This window comes from Parasteatoda tepidariorum, chromosome 7 (genome assembly GCF_982258835.1).
Source record: "Parasteatoda tepidariorum strain Cologne lab strain chromosome 7, Ptep-v5.0, whole genome shotgun sequence".
Taxonomy (NCBI): Eukaryota; Metazoa; Arthropoda; class Arachnida; order Araneae; family Theridiidae; genus Parasteatoda; species Parasteatoda tepidariorum.
In genome coordinates this window covers 13,442,310-13,464,448 of record NC_141761.1, presented here as the reverse complement: position 1 = coordinate 13,464,448, position 22,139 = coordinate 13,442,310, and the positions used below count along the sequence as shown (strand labels likewise).

General features: G+C 26.3%; 1 protein-coding gene across 3 annotated transcripts; it reads left to right on the top strand.

Moving 5' to 3' along the window:
- The first annotated feature begins 523 nt into the window (after positions 1-523).
- Positions 524-20,771, top strand: LOC147806861 (disco-interacting protein 2 homolog C-like). 3 transcript variants are annotated; one of them, XM_087168645.1, is made up of 7 exons: positions 524-638; positions 3,943-4,036; positions 5,641-5,803; positions 8,311-8,389; positions 10,391-10,558; positions 11,428-11,598; positions 20,626-20,771. In XM_087168645.1, the coding sequence occupies exons 4-7, from the start codon at positions 8,342-8,344 to the stop codon at positions 20,632-20,634; spliced, it is 396 nt and encodes a 131-aa protein (XP_087024771.1). In that variant the 5' UTR covers positions 524-638; positions 3,943-4,036; positions 5,641-5,803; positions 8,311-8,341; the 3' UTR covers positions 20,635-20,771. The 3 variants fall into 3 exon arrangements, with proteins under 3 accessions (XP_087024771.1, XP_087024772.1, XP_087024773.1); XM_087168646.1 differs by lacking the exons at positions 524-638; positions 3,943-4,036 and having other exon boundaries at positions 5,436-5,803; XM_087168647.1 differs by lacking the exons at positions 524-638; positions 3,943-4,036; positions 5,641-5,803 and adding an exon at positions 7,482-8,221.
- The last annotated feature ends 1,368 nt before the right edge of the window (positions 20,772-22,139 follow it).

The following is a 22,139-nucleotide window of genomic DNA, read 5'->3' as shown; positions in this document are numbered from 1 at the left end:
AATCATTTCTAAATTTATTTTTTTTGAGCAATATTAAAAAACGTGTTAGTATCTAAGTGTTTCCATTATTTTGTCCAACCCCTGTATTTAATGCGTTAATACAAAATTTTTGCTACTATTAAGAAAGAAAAATATCTTCTGAAAATACAGAAATTTTCTAGTACCTGCAGGATATGTTTATAATTTACAGCAAAAAAATGTGATGGCCCTCCTGTTTCAATGCTCAGTACCCGTTCAGCTGTAAAAAAAATAATAACTTTTGAAAATTCGTAATTTAATTAATTATTTCAATCAATATAATTCAAAACATAAATGACATTTCTACACACAATTCCTATTTGAAAGGCAAAACCATGATAGCTCCATGTAATTTTCAATATTGAATTTTAAAAAAAATTGTCAATACTTAATTATTAAATTGCTTTCCAATGAAAAATAATAGTTAGAATAAGGTAAATGTTTTTTAAAGTAATATGTTTAATATTGCAACAAAGTGTTTGTACATTTCTAGGTTTTAGAAGAAGCTCTATGAGTAATTAGTTTTATGATTGAGTGGCAACAGTTGCGGCAGTGGTTTACTCAGTGTGAAAACTCCTTGCTTCCGGATCGCAGGCATCTGTGACTTCAGAAAGCTTTCGGTACGTATTCTTAACTCTAAAAATTTTTTATAAAAAAGCACACAAATATTTCAATATTCAGCATTTTAAAACTCTGAAGTTCCTATAATTATTAGTGTAAAAAATATTTTGAGTTACATTGAAAAATTATCTTTTCGAAGAATTGATTCGATATTAGGGCTAATTAATTGAAATATTATATTTAAGATTAGTGGTCGGAAAAACTACATTATTTTTGTAGTTTATAACAATTATTGTGTTACAAATGTAGTTAACTGCAACTTCAACTACTTTTTTTTTTAAATGTAGTGACTACAAACTAATTCAGAATATAGTAACTACTTCACTACTTTAAGGAGATGAACTTTGCCGAAGAACTTAATTTCCGGAGAACTTAATAGAACCTAAGTTCTAAATTGTTTTGAATAACAAATTGGCTCACATTAAATATAAGGGAATAATTAAGAAATATTTATGTTCACAAAATTGAGTTTGTTTCTCCAAAATATTTTTTTTAATTTGAATTTATTCATTTAACCTTCAACTTTTTATGCCTATTTCGACATCAAATATTTAGTTTAAGAAATACGATGTTCAGACTGAAATGTTCAGAAATAATAATGGGAAATAGAGAAAGTGGATCTCAAAGAAAAGTTCGCTATATAGAAAATTCGCTTCGATATTTGGAAGTTATTTTACGAAGAAATTTTCATAATGTTTTTGGTTCCTTGAAAAAAATCGGAAAACTGAGAAATTCGCAAAATGGATGTTCCTTAAATAGAAGTTCTGCTGCATTTGGATTTCTAAAAATGTTTAACATATGCTCGTTTATTCAAGAATTATGTAAAGTCAAACAAATGTCTTTTCTTGTATAAATTTAACTTTCCAAAAATATTTTTTAAAAGGTATGGTACTAAAAGAAAGAGAAATGATAACATTTTGGTGGAAATTTCGAGAAAATATATTAGGGACAGAGATTTTTCTGCACTCCTGCATATATATGTGCAGGAATATAACCTGTAAATCATGAATATAATATATTACCTTATAAGTAATCTAATTATAATTTACAAAATATATAAATATTTGATTAAATGAGTTATAATTTCTTAAATCAATCAATTTATGGGTTTAGTTGAGTTACTATCAATATTTAGTGCAGTTATTAAAATTAATTTCTTAATTATCTGTTATTTTATAACGTTTTAATAGTTTAATAGGTCAACATTCTAGTCTATACAACTAAGCATCAAACAAAACAACAGTTTCAAATATCGGTCTTATTCATATTAAAATAAACTTGGAATACAGATAGCTCTAAAACTATTTTTTTGTAATTCTTTGCTTTTGGGAAAAGAAGAGTAAAAATGGAAGTAAATGAAAAATGATTTTACAAATAAAGAATAAGATTATTATTAAGTGTTTTTGTATTTTTATTTTTAATAGTCTAACAATTTAAGTTATTGGATAAATTTCAGTTTGATATATTTTTATTTAATATTATCTGCACCAAAATTTGAGTTTTTGGCAGTAATTTTCAAAATAAAAAAAGTTTATGTTAAAATAATTCAAGAACATAATTGATGGAGCACTTGCAATTTTACATGTATGGTAATTTAAAAATACTTCATATTTATAATAGCTAATAATTATAGTTACGCCAAAATTTTGAGTTTTTGACAATTGTCAAAAACTATGTCAAAATTGTTTTTCGACATTGAAACTAGATAAAACCATCAATTATCGAAAACTTGCCAAACCTGTCTAATTATGATATGCTTAAAAATATTTTTTGCTTATAGTGTTAAAAATATTTTTTGCGTGTTTGAAAAGTGCTTAAAAGGTGCTTATTTTTTGTTGAAAAATTTGGCCACGCACACTGAATGAGTTTGACACTTATGAATAAAGAACAAGTTTAACTTATTCTTTAAATTGCAAGGAATTTATTCTATTTTTGAGAAATATTTATTTTTGCATAAATTTAATTTCAATATTTTGTTACTTAAAAGTTTTTAATCTATGTACGTTATTCAAGAATAAGTTATGTAGTGAAAACACTGATGCATGTCGTTCATAATTTCTCTTCGACACTTATAAATGAAGCCTATTATCTACTAGAATTCGCTCAGGCAAAATGTTTGCTAAGTATAATCCTGTTAAAAATTTTTTTTTTAAATATTCATATTTATCTTTAATTCACTTTCACCTAGCAATTAAAAATGCTTAAAAATGTGTACAAATAATGAAATTTTATCATTAGTTACAAAGCTTAGAGGAATGCAGAGGTATTTTTTTTTTGAATGTAGGTAGCCAGCATGCTGATGGACAAAAGTGATTTTGGGCACTTTCAATTTATGCAATCTTCAAAGAAATACTAACACATTTTTCTGCAAGTTTATATATAAAACTGTGTTATAAAATCTATTTAGTTATTAAAGTCATCAGTGAAACAATAAAAATAAAAATCTATATTGCACAATATTATATGCCAAAAAATACAGACCAGTCTTTCACATATGTTTTTCAAAATGTTCTAAGCTATTCATCCTGCTGAAAAATGCTATTGCTTTTGAGAGAAATTTTATAGGCCACATTTTATTGGATAAACTTTTTCACTGGGATGAATTACTCAACTAATCTCCTTGAAGGCCCTGAATCTTGAAAACAAGGTTTTATCTCCCCTGCATCTTTAATTTTCATTGGTTGTTGAGGAAACCATCGATTTTTGGTGATTAGGAGTCTCCTCTTCTCTTTAATTTTACCAAAGTATATAAAAATTGCTTGAGAACTGAGACGGAAAAGCCTAATGATCATTGATATGCTGTGTCTCAAAATACTGCTTAATATACTGTATTTTAAGAGAAATGTTCATAAATGTAATGCTTAAAATCTTATAAACCACAGGTAATCCTCTCAAAACTATGGCAGTACTAAATTTAAAAAAAAAATTATGTTTTGGCAAAACTGCTGCATGGTGTTCACTATATTGTATTCTATTTCAAATTTGACAATTTGAATTCATAAAACAATTTGATCTTAAAAATATTTAATCTTAGATATTTATTTTTTAAATTTTACTTTTATGTTTGTTTCCAAGACATTATTGGGCTAAAAGTACCAATTAAAAGTGTTGAATTCTGCCGTGCTTTTTTACAAAATATTTTATGTCATTTATTCTGCTTATAGTCAAAGGGTTATTGGGATAAAAGCAAATGTAACAGTATTGTTAATAATTTTTCACTCAATTTTTTTGTTAAAAAAATATAATTGTGTAATTTGCTTTGTGATGATAATTCTAATGAACTGTTTCTATTATACTTTTTAGAGTTTTCAATGGATGAATACTGCAAGCTATTGATAGTATTCATCAAGTTGGACTTTGCTGTCTTGCTTTAGTTTTGCCCAATTGTTTGCCAAAAGTAAGTAAAAATATCCTAGAAATATCAATAGAAAAATTGATTTTACAACCAGTTTACTCTTGAAGGTTTGCTTCTTTCAATTAGGATTATTTTGTCATATTTATCAAAATATAATTTTTGTTCACTAGTCAAATAAAAACTGGATGGTCTTACTTCAAAATTGTAACATCTTGTGCAGATGTTTAGTAATTATGCAGGCAAGTCTGCCTTTTCTGCAACGATTTTCTAACTTTTCTTCCTAATGGTGTATTTGGTAGGCATTAGTGGTTAGTTTTTTTACTCTTAAAAATTTTTTTCACTTTTTTAGTGTTTTTTTAAGATGATTAAACTGAATTTCTTTCTGAAAAATGTTTTGTGCATAAAACGCTGAACGTGAAAAGTCTATTGCATTCAGTCTAAATGCTTTATCAGTTTCTTCATTGTATATTACAGGGTGCGTAGTGTAGCGTTTTTAAAAACTGCTTAAAGGTGCTTATTTTTGATTTACGTATTTTATAAGCCCTTAAAGGTGTTTTTTTCTTTTTTGTAAATAGTGCTTAGTTTTCTATCTTTAAAGAGATTTTTTTTCTTTGCCGTGTCGATTGTTGTTCTAAATTACAAAAGATTCATGATTTTCGCTGTAATATTTATCAGAAAATAGAATTTATTGTATTTATGTTTATAAATTTTAATGATCGAAAAAACAATTTTTATTACTGTACAGATCCTAATTATAATTTTTGTTTGTGAAAGTGCTTAAAAATATTTTTTGAGTGCTTAAAAAGTGCTTATTTATGTTGAAAAATCTGTCTACGCACCCTGTATTAGTTTATAGTATGCATCTACTCATGGTTTTTTAAGGTAAACATCAAGATCCTGCATGTGGGTAGCATATTTTTATGTTACCCTCGCACATTTTATGTTATAAAAACACAATCGAACTGAAGATCAGTTTAATCTTTTGCCTTAAATATGAATTTGATCATGGTTGGGCCAAATCTATGTGCCTGAAATATGTACTACTTTTTTACCATAAACAATCTTTGATGTGCCACCTGCCACTACCTATTGTTGTAGTACTTTTAAAGTTAATTATTTTTCATTTAATACCAATTTCTGATTTTTAAAAATGAATAATAAATGATAGAGGTAAGAATAAATTTGAAATGTTATATCTTTAAAATGCAAATAAAACACTCATTTAAGGGCAAACAAACATTAAAAAAGAATCAAGATGTTTTTACTTATGCTGCTGAGCAATACTTGATTTGTATAAAATTCATCTCAAAAATGAATGTAGGGTTGATTTTGCAGGAATATCTGTTAGATGTATTGTGTTATGTAGGATTAAGGCTAAAAAAACACTTATTACACACTTACACTGTCTATTAAAAATCTTAGAAATATTTACCATATATTAAAATATTTACCATAGATAAGGAGGAGTGTTTTACAAGTTCTTTTAGTGTTTTTTTTCTCTATTAATTATGATTTATATGCTCTGTGTAATTAATATATTTAACATGGCTTATTGTACTTTTTTTTTAAACTTTTTGGAAATTATTATTGTAAAGTAATGAAAATTTTTAATTTTAAATTAGATTTTTAATTTTTTTTGCCCATAGGAAGCTGTCACTGTTGTTGTTATAAAGTCACGGCCTCTCATCTTAGATACTGATTACATTCCAAAAAAGAAATTAACTGGCATAAGTAGAGCCCCAACTCCTGAAATGATAGCTTATTTGGATTTAAATGTTAGCACAACTGGAATGCTTATCTGGTATTAAGGTCTAAACATGTTTTACTGTTTTATTTGTATTCTTAAAATATTGCTTTAAATGAATTGGGATTAGATATATATAACTTTATTCAGTCTATGTATTTTGACTTAAGAAGAATTTCAGATGTCCCATGCAGCATCAACCTTTTTCTGTACAAGTATGAAACTTGCCTGTGAATTATATCCATCAAGACATATAGCTCTTTACCTTGATCCTTACTGTGGTTTAGGTTTTACCTTATGGTGTTTGAATAGGTAACTTCTTAACTTTACTCACATCAATTAAATTAGTAAAGTTATTTTTCTCTTAAATAGTTTAAATCATTTCCGATTTTTTTACATTTGTTATATCAGCAAAAGGAGGATTTATATTAAATTTTGTAAGTCGAGGCAATTAAAAAAATATATCTGACATCAGAATAGTGAATAAAATCCGTTCAGTTAAGAGAAGATTATAAAATAAAATTTTAAATTATGTTTTTAATTTAGTCAATGAATGAATGAGGTTTTCATTTTATTCTTGTCTTGTTAACTTTATTTATAAAGTCTTCTACTTGAAACATATAACAGCATGAAGTATTATACATTTCTATTGAAGTTTCTGAGAATTAAATAACAAAATCTGCAAAAGCAATTATTTTTAAAAACCAGCTCCTGATATTTTCGTTTTGCAAAAAAAAAAAAAAATTCTGGTAAAAATAAAAAAGTATTTTTGAGAGTTTATTCTCTTACTTTAATTTATGTAGTAATTATTCGGAAAATTAAGTTGTTTCAATCTAATATTTTCAATGTAAGGCTCTTGATTATCATTTTTGAGTCTTTTTACAATTGTTGCTTCCTTAAAGCCTCTCCATAAGTTAAATAATTTTCTTTGACTTTCACACTAATAATGTTTTAGAAAGTCTATTTCTATCACTATTATATTACTCTTATATTTAGTGCTTTTTTTCCTACTGTGTTATTATGCAGATGATCAACATTTTGTTATTGTCATATTATTAAATATATTAAAGGATGCAATGCATAATAAACATTTTAAAATTATCATCTATTTTTGTATTTTCTGCTAAAAATATATTGCAATTCTTAGCAATTAAAATTTTCATAACATAAGAATTGCATATAGTCGCTATAGCTGTGATCTCCATTGCGATGGATCAACCTTACATTAGTGGGAAATTGTTAACAATTTATTCTTATGATACAAAGATTTTAATAACTTTTCAACCTTTAGGCTTGATAAATGCGAAAGAAATTGTTTTACTATCTTATGATTGGTTGCATTCTTTTCTCTCCATATACATACACAAAAACCTTTTGGTTTTAATATTTTTGTTGAAATTTTTTGTTTAATCTCTAAAATTCAAAGATCAACAGTGATAGCAAAATAAATATATAAATAAACTGTTTACACATGCGTTGACATAAAGGAAATATTTTTAAAAAAAATTAATACAACATTTCCTCCAAATTGACTAAAATTATTTTATCAAAATTATTATAATTTGTGTCTAAGATTATTTAAAAAAATTTTTGCCAGAAGTACTTCTTAAATTAAATGTGTTATGAGAAAAGAGTTTTAATTATTATCTTAAAGTTTTCAATACTTTTTTATGAAGCTTTGTACTTAAAGGTATCCTTTTTTTTTATTGTTGACTCAAAATAATCAAGTTTCGAATATCAAAAACTAAAGAAATTGTGTCGTTATTATTCTGTTCTTGCTACAGTGGTGTAAAAAACTTTTGCATTCATAGTTGTCATGACCTTGCCAAGATTTTCATTCATATATTTTTTTTGCCGGCACTATTACAAAAATGGCACTTTTTGTTTTGTTGATACTTGAACTTTGGTGTTGGAGTGTGTTTTCCCAACCAAAGTTTTCTTATGCTTAAAAGAAATGACAACAAATTTAGTAATTACAACTGGACTGTTTTGTGCTTCTACAGAAACTGTAAGTAAGCTTTATAAAAGCTAAATACTGATATTTTGTTTTTAATAAAAATGGAATTGATGCGTATTTATTGATAGGACTGAACTCTTTAAGAAAAAGTATGCTGAAATATTTTTGATATGCTACGAGAGAAAAAAAATTACTCTTAAATTAAAAAAGAATCATTTATTGATGAATTTAACTTTCTCTTATATTTCTTCTATATTTGATATGCAAATTTTAAGGTTGAAGTAATTTTTAAATGCATTTTAGAAATTGTTGATATTTATATTTAAATAAAATGAAAATATTTAATGAAAATTTAAATATTTTTATTGTAAGAAGCCATCACTGCTTGTATTGCTAATTTCTTTCGCATTAAGACATATATTTTTTTACTTTAGTGTTTATTCAGGTCACCATACCATTTTAATCCCACCACCTGAAGTTGAAATTAATCCTACCCATTGGTTGTCAACAATTAGACAATACAAAGGTTATAATTCATTCTAAATAATAATAAAAATAAGTAAAATTTTGTTATTTTTTTAATAATTTCTAATTTTTTATTTATTTTTATTTTAGAGTTCGTGATACATTCTGTTCCTATGGCATTATGGAACTTTACACAAGAGGCTTAGGATCATCTATCAGCCAATTGAAGGTAATGCAATAGCCTATATTTTCACTTACAAAATTTCTCAGCCATTTGTGTGTGTGCTTACCCATTTAGAGGGTTTTCAAACACATTCCGATCATAATGTATTCTTTATCCTTTGATTCTATTTTTAAGGGAATTTTTTTGTTACAGTGACCATTAGGATAGAAACTAAGCTTGTTTTAAAAAATTCATTTAGTATCATTTTGCCTTGTACACTTTTTTAATTTTTTTATAGACAAATTTTTAACTCCATGCACCCTCCTATACTCAGAACTATTGCCTTGTACCAAAGAATATTTTGAAACATTTATTGTTCTTTACAGGCTGATATAGTTTATAATGCTTAGGTTTTAGATTTAAAATTTATATCATAGCAATGTTTGATCTATTTCTGGCGAGATTCTATTCTAGAAACTTAAGTACCTCCTTTCGGCAAACTGTACTGACAGGTTGATCCAGATAAAACTAAATTTAAAAATTCCACAGTTATTTGTTTTATTCTCTTTCTTTGAAAATACATGATGATTTTTTAAAAGCTATTTATACATTTTGCTCTGTTAAGCAAAATTTTTTTTAGTATAATATGTTTCACAACTTAATAAGACCAAACAAAGTTTGTTTCGGTGATAAAATGTTTAATTTTGTACTATATATGTCTTTATCTAAACAATGTGCTCTAAAGCACAAATAATGCTTCATAAAAAGACATACCATATTTCTAATTTTATAATTATGAAACTTCCTTAGAGTGTACAATCAAACTGAAAGAGAGAAACACAGAGATGCAAGTGAAACTTATAAACAAGTTACAAAAAAGGGGGAAAAAGTGGCTGGGCTACAAGCTTTAACTGATTAATTAAATAAAAGAATAATAAAAAGTGTGCCGTTGTTGGGGTGAAAGCTATCTATGGAATTCTAGAAGGAAAATTTTGATAAATTCTAATTTTTAATTTCATGACTTTCTTTATAATATTCTATTCTTTCCAAACATTAGAAAATCAATTTTCTTATGATTTCTACATTTTAATATTTCAAGGGCTGTTCCGCTACTGCACCTGTTTCTTATGTCCTTTCTTTTGCTTGATTAACTTCTTCAAGTTTGAATATTTCAGTTTATATGTTTTTACAATTAGAGAACATGAAGGATTTTACAATTAGTCTATTAAGAAATGGGTACTAGTTCAAGACTGTTTTAATCCTATAAATAATGCTATGATTTCTTAACTGTTTCAGACATTCTCATTCACTTTTGGATTCTTTTCCTTTATTAAAACTTTTCCACACATTTTTTTATCCTTTGATAGTGTTTAATAATTTAAAAATATTTGTTTTCTAAGCATTTAACAAATTTTATTATAAGATAAAAAGTGTTATAAATTTCTGTGTTTTTATATTTTAGTGACTTTTTGTTGACTGTCTCATATTTGGGTTGACTTTTGAACTCAGAATACATTTTTCTATAACTTTAAAATGTTGAGCCTGTTTGTTTGTCAGTTTAATTACTTGCCAAAAGAGTTTTTCTATTGCATTTATTAATTTATTTGGTTTTGATTATATTTTAAAATTTATCCATTTGAGAAACTGTAAAAATCTTAATTAAATCCTTAATTTCATATATTTATTATCCTGCAAAAAATTTTATGAATATAGAACGCTATAGAGAAATGTCTCTACTGATTAGCATTCCTATTTTTTGGGTAGTAGGCTAGAAAGCTGAACTTAAATTATACAATTTAAGTAATTTTGTTGTAAATATGTAATAAGTAACTATTTGTAAGTATATGAGTCTATGACTATTTTTGGTAGGAGTAAAGAAATTTTTTTAACATAATTTAATTATTTTTCACAGAACAGGATAAAATTATTTTTTGTGTTTGCAAATAAAACACTAGAAGTTTAATATTTGTTTTTGTTCTAATATGTTTTATATATTTATATATTGTAAAGCAAATAAAATTTGTATCTTTTTTTAATTATTATTATAGTTAGTCTTTTTCGTTGCAGAGAGGAATAAACTTGAGATGCGTTCGAGCCTGTGTTGTTGTAGCTGAGGAGAGGCCTAGAGCTGGATTAACAGCCTCATTCTCTAAATTATTTTCTGGTTTAGGCTTATCTCTTAGAGCTGTTAGCACAATCTTTGGATGTCGAGTAAATATTGCCATTTGTTTGCAGGTAAGTAATGTTTTTAATTAATCAGACATGCAATTTTTCTTTGACCCACGGAATTCAGCTTTTTTTTCCCTGATTTTCATAATAAACTTAACAATTCTAAGATTGCAAAAATTTTATATATGTAACAAGGGACATCCACAAGTTTTACTAAAGTGATTGAAGTATCTTTTCTATTCAATATGTTCCTGAATTTTAATGACACTTGAACAATATTTTATAAAAAAAGAAAAACGAAAATTTTCTAATGAATTTTCAGAAGCATAAATGAATACTAGGTCCGAGTACTTATTAACTACTTTTAGTGAAATTAAATCTTGGTGTGTTGGATATTTGTTTTAAATATTTGAATTGTTCTTTTATTTAGTTTTTTAAAATTATTTAATCCAATTTAGAATTCAATATGCACAGAATTTTCTAAATGATAAACTGAGGTGTCATTAACTAACTGAATTTTTTTTAAAAAAATGCTCATCTGCATTCATAACAACTGAAAAACTTTAATTTGAAATATTAATCCAAATTCAATTTTCCCTCTTATTGACTATTAGTAAGAAATTATCCTAATAGTGATTTTAATAAGCAATGGCATTTTGAATCAACTAGCAGAAGAATCTTACATTTTGAAGTGAGTTAACTCAAGATGTTTGAAAACATTTAATTTGTATTTTATTAAATACAATAATTTCTTTAAATTTTAATTTTCATTATAGTTTCATTCATAATTTTAAAAAACTACTTTTAGTGTTTTGCCACCATGCTAAATTCAGTTTTTTTCCCAGAAACTGCTGATGCATAGCTGATTACATGAAATTGACCAAATTTTTACGATATTTTAATTATGTATATAAAAAAAATGTTTTAATTTATAGCGAGCCTCTAGTCCAGACCCAACAGCAGTATATGCTGATAAGAGAGCACTGCGAAATGATAGTCACATTAGTTTATATTTGATGGAGTCTGGTAAACTTTTTCCAGGAGTGAAAGTAGTCATTGCCAATCCGGAGACTAAAAGACAATGTGGAGATTCTCACCTAGGAGAGGTATAAACTACATTTTGTATATTTTAAATAAATCTATATTATCAACCATAGCTGCCAACTCTCAAAAAATAATTTTAAAAAAAATTTCAATTTTTTGTATTTTAAAATCTTTTTATTAAAATATCTAATTTTGTAAAGAATAAAAAATGTTTTTGGCGTTCGAAACTAAAGAATTGGCAAAAGCAATCTAAGCTTTGCTACCACTTGAATGCCTAATGTGATCATATATTTCGCCAAGAAAAAAAATAATGAATACTGATTTTCAATCATCCATATTTAATGAAAATTCGGAAAAAGGATGAAATGCTCAAAATTGCAAAATATTTTTAAGAGGAGTTTGATAAATCATTTTTATGTAACGTAAAATCAGTCACCTATTTTAAAATTGTTAAACATTCTGGATTACTGAAATTCTCATTTACCAAAGTTGTGAATATTTTCTTCCTGAATTTCAACTGTAAATTTCACATTACATAAATTCACATTACATAAAATTTCACATTATAAACTTCATATCGTATTTAAATTCGCCGAAAGGATTTTATATCATAGTAGTACCACATTAATTTAGAATTAGAATTATAAATAGTACGTTTTACGACAAGCTGATTTAGTAACTAAATATTTCACATCTTAGTTAAACTTACCAAAAATATTGCATACTACAGTAATACCACATATTTTCAGTTAAAATTATTGCACTTGACTTCAAGCGTTTTTGATACCAAATATTAGCAATAAACTAGCCAAAAAGTTTCTATTCCACAGTAGTACAGCATTATTTTCAATAAAAACTATTGGCTTTGTTGCTTGTACACTTTTCAGTAAGCCTACTTAATAACCAAAAAGTTCATATTTTAGTTAACCTTGCTAAAAGGATTGTGTGCCATAGTAGTACAACATTATTTTTACTTAAAATTATTACTAGAACATTTTATGGTAAATCTATTTAGTAACCGAAAAGTTCATATCGTAGCTAACCTTGCCAAAAGTATTATATACTTCTGTGGAACCAAATTATTTTCAATTAAAATAATTGTTGGCACATTTTGTATTTTTATCTATAAAAGCTGAATGAAATATAATTCCCCATTTTAATTATTTAAGTGGCATGTATTAGATGTTTACTTCACATGCATATGCCATTTCTCAAAAATTACAAGACAAATAATTTCGTAATCTTTTCATTTTATACCTTCCTCCCATTTTATGATGAATTTATGGCATCTGTAAATGAATTAAATGTTTATGTCTTTTAATCAAATTCTGCAAAAATGTACATTATTTGTATTTAAATTGAAATGAAGTAAGAGCTTTAATTCGTAGATCAAACGTACATTCGGAAAAATAAGTAAATAAATTTAGATTGAACGAATATTTAAATTAATAGACATTAAATTAATATTTAAGTCAATTATTTTACTATTCCACCTTTTCAAAAATATTTAGAGGAGTATGGGAAAAAATTGTCGATTCTGTCATTTCCATGTCTTTATGTCTCTTCGGAGTTTATCTATGCAATTCTTCCTTTGCCTCTATTGAATTCAAAATTCTTTGAAAGAACAACTTGCATATGTGCATGTGTAGTTTTAAGTACTAGATAAGTTTATCATTATAAGTTTAGTATTTAAGCAAAATTTACCCTGACATCATTTTGGCTTTTGTTTCATATTGTTTTGCATTAAAATATCTAAGTTCCATTTGGCATTCTGGTTATCAAAATTATGTGTTCTGTAGTTATTTATGCTACTGTATTTATTTTGTTATTTTAATTTACATCGTTATTTGAGTGTAGCAGAATTCATAGATCTACCCTGTAAGAATATATTTTCATGGAATGTACGGAGTCAACGATTCTTTTACTCCTCGGGGGGCTGTTGTCCATGTTCTGGCTACTTATAAATGTGTCTGATAGCCCCTCTTGGGGAAATATTTCGATTGTTAAAAACTAAGATCATAAGCAGCGATAATAAGGCAAAGCGGCAATTTGCAACAACTGCAGCTTGTGCTTTGCTTTATATCAAAGTTTTTTTTAAAAAAAACGGAGAACTAGCTTTTTTTTTCTATATATATGCATTATTGTAAAATGTGGCTCTGCATTCTATGATGAAATTTAAAATATGGTAGATGCGTACAACCTTCAAATAAAAAAATTAACCTTTTGTACATCATCAAATATTGATCGAACTGTTTCTGCAGACGGAATAAAATAACCTCGCCTCCACGTTGGCGTTCCCTGGACAACATTGCGATTAGAAAGAGGCATTATAAGGACCGATTCTTTCACCACAGTGGCTAAGAGGTTATGTAGTAATAGTAATAGTACTTTAATTATATTGCACTAGAACTGTATAATGGGTCCGGTCTGGGGAACATCCCCGAGTATGATCCGAAGGCATGCAATCACAATTTTGATCCTCTCTGCAGAGTGTTGGGCTCCCCCTCTTTGGTAGCTTGACGGTAGAACAGCTTAACGAAGACTTATACAACACACCCTCGGTTCTTTCGTAATTTGATCAAATTGGTCAACATCCCTTTTACTGTCGGCAGCCAATAATGCTTGACTTCGATGATTTACTGGAAACAATGTCTTAACACCGGGCCACTGCAGATAACAGGTTATAATAAAGTGGAAGTTTGATAAGTTTAGTTCAACAAAAGCAACTCAAAAAATAAGCTTTTTGGTCCAGGGGGGAACTGCTGAACAGCATTAAATTGATTTAATGGCTCTTAAATTTTATTAAATCTGTTTGAACTTTTGCTAATACTGAAGGAAATGTACATTTAAATATTGACGATCGTTTTTCTACGAGATAGCTATTGATTTTAATGGAAATATTTTCGGTTTCTGAGGCATTATGAACAATATTCATATAATATGTAGTGTGATAAAATTTATAAACAACATTTATTTCAAATGGGCGAATAATTAAATTTTAATGCCAATCACGTCTGCAAAAAGGCAATTTCAATTTTTAAAATAGTTTTGCCTCAGGCATTATAAAAGAAATAAGCCAACATGTGCTGCGATGGCTCAGGGGATAGAGCGTTCGCTTTCTAATGCGGCGAACCGGGTTCGAATCCCAGGTCGATACGAATTGCGCGGTTCCACCTTCATTTGCCCTAAACTTCTTTTAACCTAAACTGTCAAAATGGAAAAAAGGGTGGGGTCGAGCAGGTGTGGTAGTCAAAGATAAGAAAATAATTTTGTTCTTCAGCAAAAGGGAAAACACATGAGGGAAAAGAGCGTGTTGAAGATGATGTTAGGGATTTTTAACTGCTTTGGAACACTATAAGTGTGATGTAAAGGAGTATCAATTAAAAAAACTGCTTATTTATTTATTTTTCGTTTCACGTGCTGGATAACATATTCAACGTAACAAAAGCGCAATAATTTGCATTATTATTTTACGCAAATTCATTCACACTTTTTATTTCTGATGTTTCTTTTTTTTTCTTATCTTTTAATAAATCTTTACAATATTTTTTAACTCTTTTTCCTTTATTTATAAACATTGCGTGATTCTCAAGTGGAAACATAATACAAGAAGTTTATATTGCTCTGGTAACAATAATATATTTTACAATAATAACATAAAAATGTTCTTGTCAAAATTAATTATAGTTAAAAAATAAATAAATACATTGATATTTAGTATGAAAATGTGCAGAATTTTTAGTTATTTAATTTTTGTGCATTTAAATAAATACAAAAAAATTTATAAAACAAGAAATGAGCTCGAACATCATTTACGATTTCAAAAATAGTTTATTTTTCATTTTTCTTCATACTTTAATACATTATTTTTCTGTACAAAATTTTATTTTAACAATTTATAATAACACAATAGTTGAAATGGTGCACTGTATACTAAATTAAAAACTTTATTTTTATTTTTTTGAAAGTGATGATTTTTTAAAACTTTTATAAATAATAAAAATTTTCTTAAAATTTAAAAAATTTTAATAATAGAACTAATATGATCTGATATTAAAATTATGCCAATCAGCAATAATTATTTCATGCTTTAGCCATTGATTTCTTAAGTACTTTAAAATCAAAGTAATTAAGAGGATTTTGAACAATTATTTCAAGAAAATTGATTTTACAAAACCTTTTTTAAAATTATTATAATTATATTTTACATTTCGTCTAGGCTAAATGTGGTACAGAATTATTATTATTTTTTTTTACATATGTTAATAAAACAATTAAATTTTTAATGTCTGCAAGTTTCATTAGCTGCAGATAGTATTGTACAGATTTAATCGTATCACAAATTAATTTTTATGAAACTTCAAATATAAATAAACTTGTTTGCTTAAATTTAAAAAAATGCTGAAGTTCAATTAACTATAATATGAAGTAGAATTGCTTTCAAAACTTTTCTGTTTGAAAATCACAATCATATTATTAATGAAGTAGTGAAATAAAATAACTTAAAGTATTAAAAGAAAAAATAATGATAATCAAAGATCTAAAATTTATAACTTCAGTTTAAAAAATAATTTTATCAATAATTGGAAAATATTTATATTGGACAGATGCAACTAATTACAAAACAATTAAATAACTAGCTAGGCTTTAATGCAAATTCAAATTAGCATGAAGATAACTTGGAAAAATTTGTTACACAATTAATGAGGGTATAGGATTACTAATTTATTTAGAATCTCGTCCCATTTTTGATCTGTTATGGAAAATGAAAATTATTTAAACAAAATTAATATGCAATCTTTATATATTAAAAATTCGTAACGCTGTTTTGGGTGTTCAATTTAACGTTACATGTTGTTTAAAAATTATAAGATAAAGAGAAATATAAATATAAGAGGAAAAAAATTATAATACTTAGCTTATTATTTAGCTTTTTTTAGACTTTGAAACCTTATTTCGCTAATTTTTTATTACTTTTAAGTTTGCATTACATTTTGTTTTGCTGCCCAAATTTAGTAAAACTTAGAAACTTCAAGTTTCAAGATATGTTGGGGAAAAAAACTTAATATATAGTGATAAGAACAGTTTCCAATTTTAATTGTTATAAGTTTCGTCAACAAATAAAATTACCTATCTTTTAATTCTTATTGAATCATTCATTTTCTGTTCATTAGGTCGAGTTTTTTCATCAAGTTCGTATGATTGCATTTCAAATCAAGTTAATCGTTATGATTAACATGTTAACAAAATGATTGTATATTTTGAAAACAAAATATTCGATCTTTTGTAGGAAATATCGGTCTTTAAGGAGTATGAAGCAATGAGGCGAATGAGAAGCAATTACAAGAGTTGGTGACTGGCTGAGTAATTTATAAATGTATAGTAAATAATATATTAATTAATAAATAACATATTAATTAACAATGATTAATCACGTTTTTATTAAAAAAAAAAGGGTATTTCTGGTCTTCTTAGGATGGCTGACTCTTATATAGCTTGCTTCTAACATCAAAGTTGAAAGATTAGTACTATTTGTCACTTGTTTTGTAGAAATGTAACCTGGAGGAAAGCCTGAGAATGCTAGGCTATTAGGTTTATCTTTTTAACGACAAACAGATTGTTACATAAAAATTTTAAATTATTTAATTAGATGTCCAATTCAAATTGTTCCAACTTTCGTTTACAATAAATTTATTGAAATGTTTTTTTTTCATTTTTTTTAACAGATTGTATAGTAATGTTGTAACCATATGATAACTAAGAGAACATTTTTATTAACCTGTACTAAGTTGAAGAATGCATTTACACAGTAAATCCCTAATTAGAAAAATTTATAACTAAAAATTGGCTGTTTGCTAATAGGTGTTATGTTATTGACCATCATAGCAACATAATACGACAAACAGCACTACTTGTTCGTGTTGAGCACAATTTTCCTATGTAGTTACCGCCGAGTCTATTGCGAATGAGTGTATATAGTATTATCTAAAAAATTAAAAAAAGAAGCTAGATGAAATGGAAAGAACTAAAAATAATGAATAAAATTATGTCGTTATAAGTACAACAAAAATAAAATTCAATATATTGCAAGAAAATTAAATTTCTTTTGTTTTTAATAGTTGTATTTCGTGATTAATTTTTGTAGTTTTGCACGAAATCTTAGTATTTACTTAATCTTTATTTTTTATTAACGTGGTAAAAAAATAATTAATTACTTTCCTCTATAAATAGGTACAGTTTGGTCTAAATTTCATAAATTTATATTTCTAGCTTTATAATAAAAAATTCTATGTTAAAATGCAATATTTTTTTTAATTGCTTTATTAATCTTCTTTTCTGTTCGTTAAATTTCTATAATTATTTTTTTTCCGTTCTGTTTTAATATTAATGTACTTTAGTGACTTTTGATATTAGTTTTTTTTTAAAAAAAGAAAGTAAAATAAACATAATTTAATAATGAATTTACAACAATTAGTTTTTATTTTAAAATTGAAAATTTTAAGCGGGATACTTCAAATCTGCAGAATATGAAGAAAAAAAATATATGGCATGAAACTTTATTAAGCCATCTTTCATGAGTTACTCACCAAAATTAGTTCAATTTTTTAAAAGTACCCTATATTGAAAGATTGAAAATTAAAACATCCATATATTGATACTTCAATAACTTCAAATATTAATGTTTCTAACATCAATACTCTAAATTGTATGTAATTATCTATTAAATGCAAATATTTCTTATAAATTTGTAAAAAAACAAAATTCAATTAAAAAATTTTAGGCTCTTTTCTTAAATTACATTTGTTTAATATTTTTTTGATAAGTTATGTAAACATAAATTCTGCATAATAGATATTAATTTAAAATACCTCAAGCATTTTATCTACGAGACATTTTTCGTAATTGCACTTACCATTATTTAGTATGTAAAATATATATTATTTTTATTTGCGAAGAATACAATGGATCAACAGTTATTCTATGCCTAATTATTATAAGGTTTGTTAAATTTAATGCATACATAAAGTTGGTATAGGACACTTCAACAGTTTTTTAATCTATCATAAAATTAAGTTAAAACTGTTTTAAGTATAAAACTGATTGATCATAAACTTAAGTATAAAACTGTTAAGAAGACAAGTAATTCTTTTAGTTTAAGAAATTTATAAATTTTATTATGATTTCCAATTATAGGTTTTTTTATTTTCACTTTTATATTAATGATGAGTAACTTTAACTAAAAAATCAATACTAACTTAAACTTGATAAACTTTTTTTGTTCAATATTTTTTTTTTTACGTCTTTCATTTTTTCTCTTTAGTTTGATAGAAACTACTTTAGTTTTTTTTTTCATTATCGACGAAATCATCATGAAGCCCATCTTCATAATTAGAAGAATTAGTTGTTTCATTTTTAAAAATGCAAAACACTGAGTATATATCTGTACCACTTTCTTAGCAGGAATATGCACAGTTAATTAGCTGTAAGTCTATGCAATATTTTCTAAATTAATAAATTTTTATTCTGTATTAACTTTAGAGCAGTATTCATTAAATTATATGTTTCAGTTATGATATTTAACTGTTCTCTAATTGTTCAAACAACGCACATTAATATCGCTAAGAATAATTGAGTAAAAAATTATTTTTACCTGTGAAATAAACATCAAGAAATTAAACTGGAAGATAAGTTTAATTAGGAATAATAAGAGATTGATTTAGCATATTGACTCATTTATTGTAATCTAGTCCATTTAAGCAATTTAGTCTATTAAATGTCACTAAAAAAGTTTCAAATTACTTTTTACTTTAGAAATAATAAATTGCACTAAAACATAAACAGAGGGGCATTTTTTGAGCCAGCAGTGACTGCTAGTTTTCTTCTCCGACCCAGTTTGTAGTTTCAACAGTCTCAGCTCATTGGTTTGGCAAACTGCTGCTGCGCTCATTGAATTATGGAAAAAGAGACAGCTTGTCTTCTGTGGCGCCATGGTTAGCCTATCAAACATTGTTTTGCTAGTGTGAGGGAGATTTGTCTTTAGGATTTACGAATTAAAAAGTGCCAAAATAATGAGTGCCAATTAATAAGTGTAGATCATCATGGAATAAAGTGTTTGATACCTAACCATCACATTATTGTCTAACAACAAGTGTTAGACAATGTTATTGAAGATTGAAATGTTAACAACATTAGTTCTTTTATAATGCAATTTTTTCTTTCTTCATTTTCCTGAGCATTTTGTTTCTTAAAGTTTTTAACGTAAATGCAATTTTTTGTTTGTAGTTTTAGTCATTAAATATGAACATAGATAAATGCGATCCTTAAAAAAATACAATATTAGGTGTATCAAAAACATAAAATGTTTTTTTTGTGTGTGTGTGAGTTTTTATTGAAATTTAGTATAAATATGGCAACATTGCGAAACAAAATGGAGCAATAATTTACATGGCACATAATTTTAAGAAGAAAAGAACTATTCAAGAATTCGTTTCATTTATGAGTATGGTAGCCAGGTTGAGATATTCCATGTACATTAAAGTATAATAATATTTACAACTTAAAAATAAAATTACTTTCATAAACTTTTTTGAAAGTTTTTTAAACTTTTTTGAAAAAAGTTTGAACAACCTTATTTATTAATCGCATTTTTTTGTTCTCACTGCCCCTAACTCTTGTGAAGCAAAGCGATATTTTCGAATTTTATTATTACCATACCTGTCCAGTGTCCCGTTTTTTAACGAAGACTCCTGTATTTTACGACTATAACCTGTTAACCCATATATTCTAAAATGTATTTTTTGAAGAAATTTATTTAAAATAAATTTTACCCAATAAAATATCCGCTGATGGCAAAAATAGTCTTATTCCTCAACAGATAGTGCTATTGTTAGTACTGCAGTATGTTGAGTGTTATTAGTTTAAGTTCTCCTTGCAGTCAAGCTAACTGTGGGACGTTTTTCAAAATTTTACTCGTAGCCTAGTAAATGTTGCTAGTAAAATCTCTAATTTTATTTCTTCAATATCGGCAGGTATGTATTACATTCATGTGATTGATCATTGTTTTGAAAGTATATACATTTATTTTGCAGCTGCTGTGAATTCCTTGGCTAAGTTTGGAGCTCACTGTGAAGAGCTTCCTTCTTTCCTTCCTTTCTTTCTGCAGAGGAGCCTCCTGGATTGTGATGATGAAGTGAGAGCAACCTACTATTTAAATATCTTATATCAGAAGCAAAAAGGACTTTACTCCCAATTCATCTTGAATGGTACATCTCTTTCGTTCATTAAATTTATAAATGAAGCTTTCAAATTTATATTTACAATAGTTTAGTGAAAGTAGGTATGAAGTGATGTTTTAAAAAAACTTAATTTTTTAGTATACAATCAACTATGCCAGAGATGGTTTCCAAATGGCAAATATGTACAGTTTCCTAATTATCCATTATTTAAATATGTTCAGCTGTTCCTTTTTTTTCCTCCTAGTCTTTCCAGCAATTAAAACTAACATAGTTAGCCTAATATAGCTCACACAAGAGCACAGTAATTGTGTTTCCTTTTAATATACTGTGTATAATGCATGGTGCATATCGTTTTTAAAAAAATGCTTAAAGGTGCTTATTTACGATTTTCGTTTTTTAAAAGCAATTAAAACTACCTTTTTCATAAGGCAATTTAAAAAGTGCTTAATTTTCCCTTTTCGAAGATTTTTTTTCTTTACCATGTTGCTTTTCGCTGCGTTTTATGTAAAAGCATATAATCAAGAAAAGAGCTCTTTGTCAGAAACTAGTTATTTTATCATGATCATGTAAAGTCTTTGCAAATTATTTTGCATTTTGTTAATGTGTTTAGGGCTTAAAAATATTTTTGAGTGCTTAAAAAGAGCACTTTAAGGAAGATTTGAGTGCAACCCGGGTAAAGTTTTGAAATTTATATTTGCAATAGTTTTGAGAAAGTAAACTTGAATATATAGGGTTATATTATTGAAAAAGGTTATATTATTGAAATTTTTAGTGTAAAGATGGTTTCTAATGTGAACAGATTTCTATTTATGCCATATTGTTCCAAGCTGATGTTACTAAATTAACGTAAATGCTGCTTGTCTTTTTTTCACTTAGACATGAATTTCTATTAAAATTAAATAATTCTTAAATACAAAGGCATTCTATAAGGTAAAAGCTAACTGTTGGTTCAGTCCCTGGGGGCTAAATATGTCACATTAAGGTTTCAGTTCATTTAAACTAACAATGTATGGATTTGTAGTTTAATGGTTAGGTTATCCGTTTTCCACCGGAGAAGTTGTGAGTTCAAATTTCAAATGAGCCACTTGATTTTCATCTCTAGATTTCTGTTAAGAACTATTTGGTATATTTCCTTCTGTTTATATTATACTTTAATTTAAATTATTTAAAAAAAATGTAAACCTTCAAAAGCAAAAAAAAAGCTAAGTATTTAATTTTTAATTTTTTTTTATCAAAGCATATTGATTACTTTTTTTTAAAAAAATATTGTCACTTTAAATTATTTGATAAACTAACTGAATTTTTTTCAATTTTATAATAAATAATTTTAATTTTTTATTAAATCTAATTATGAAAATGTAAACAAA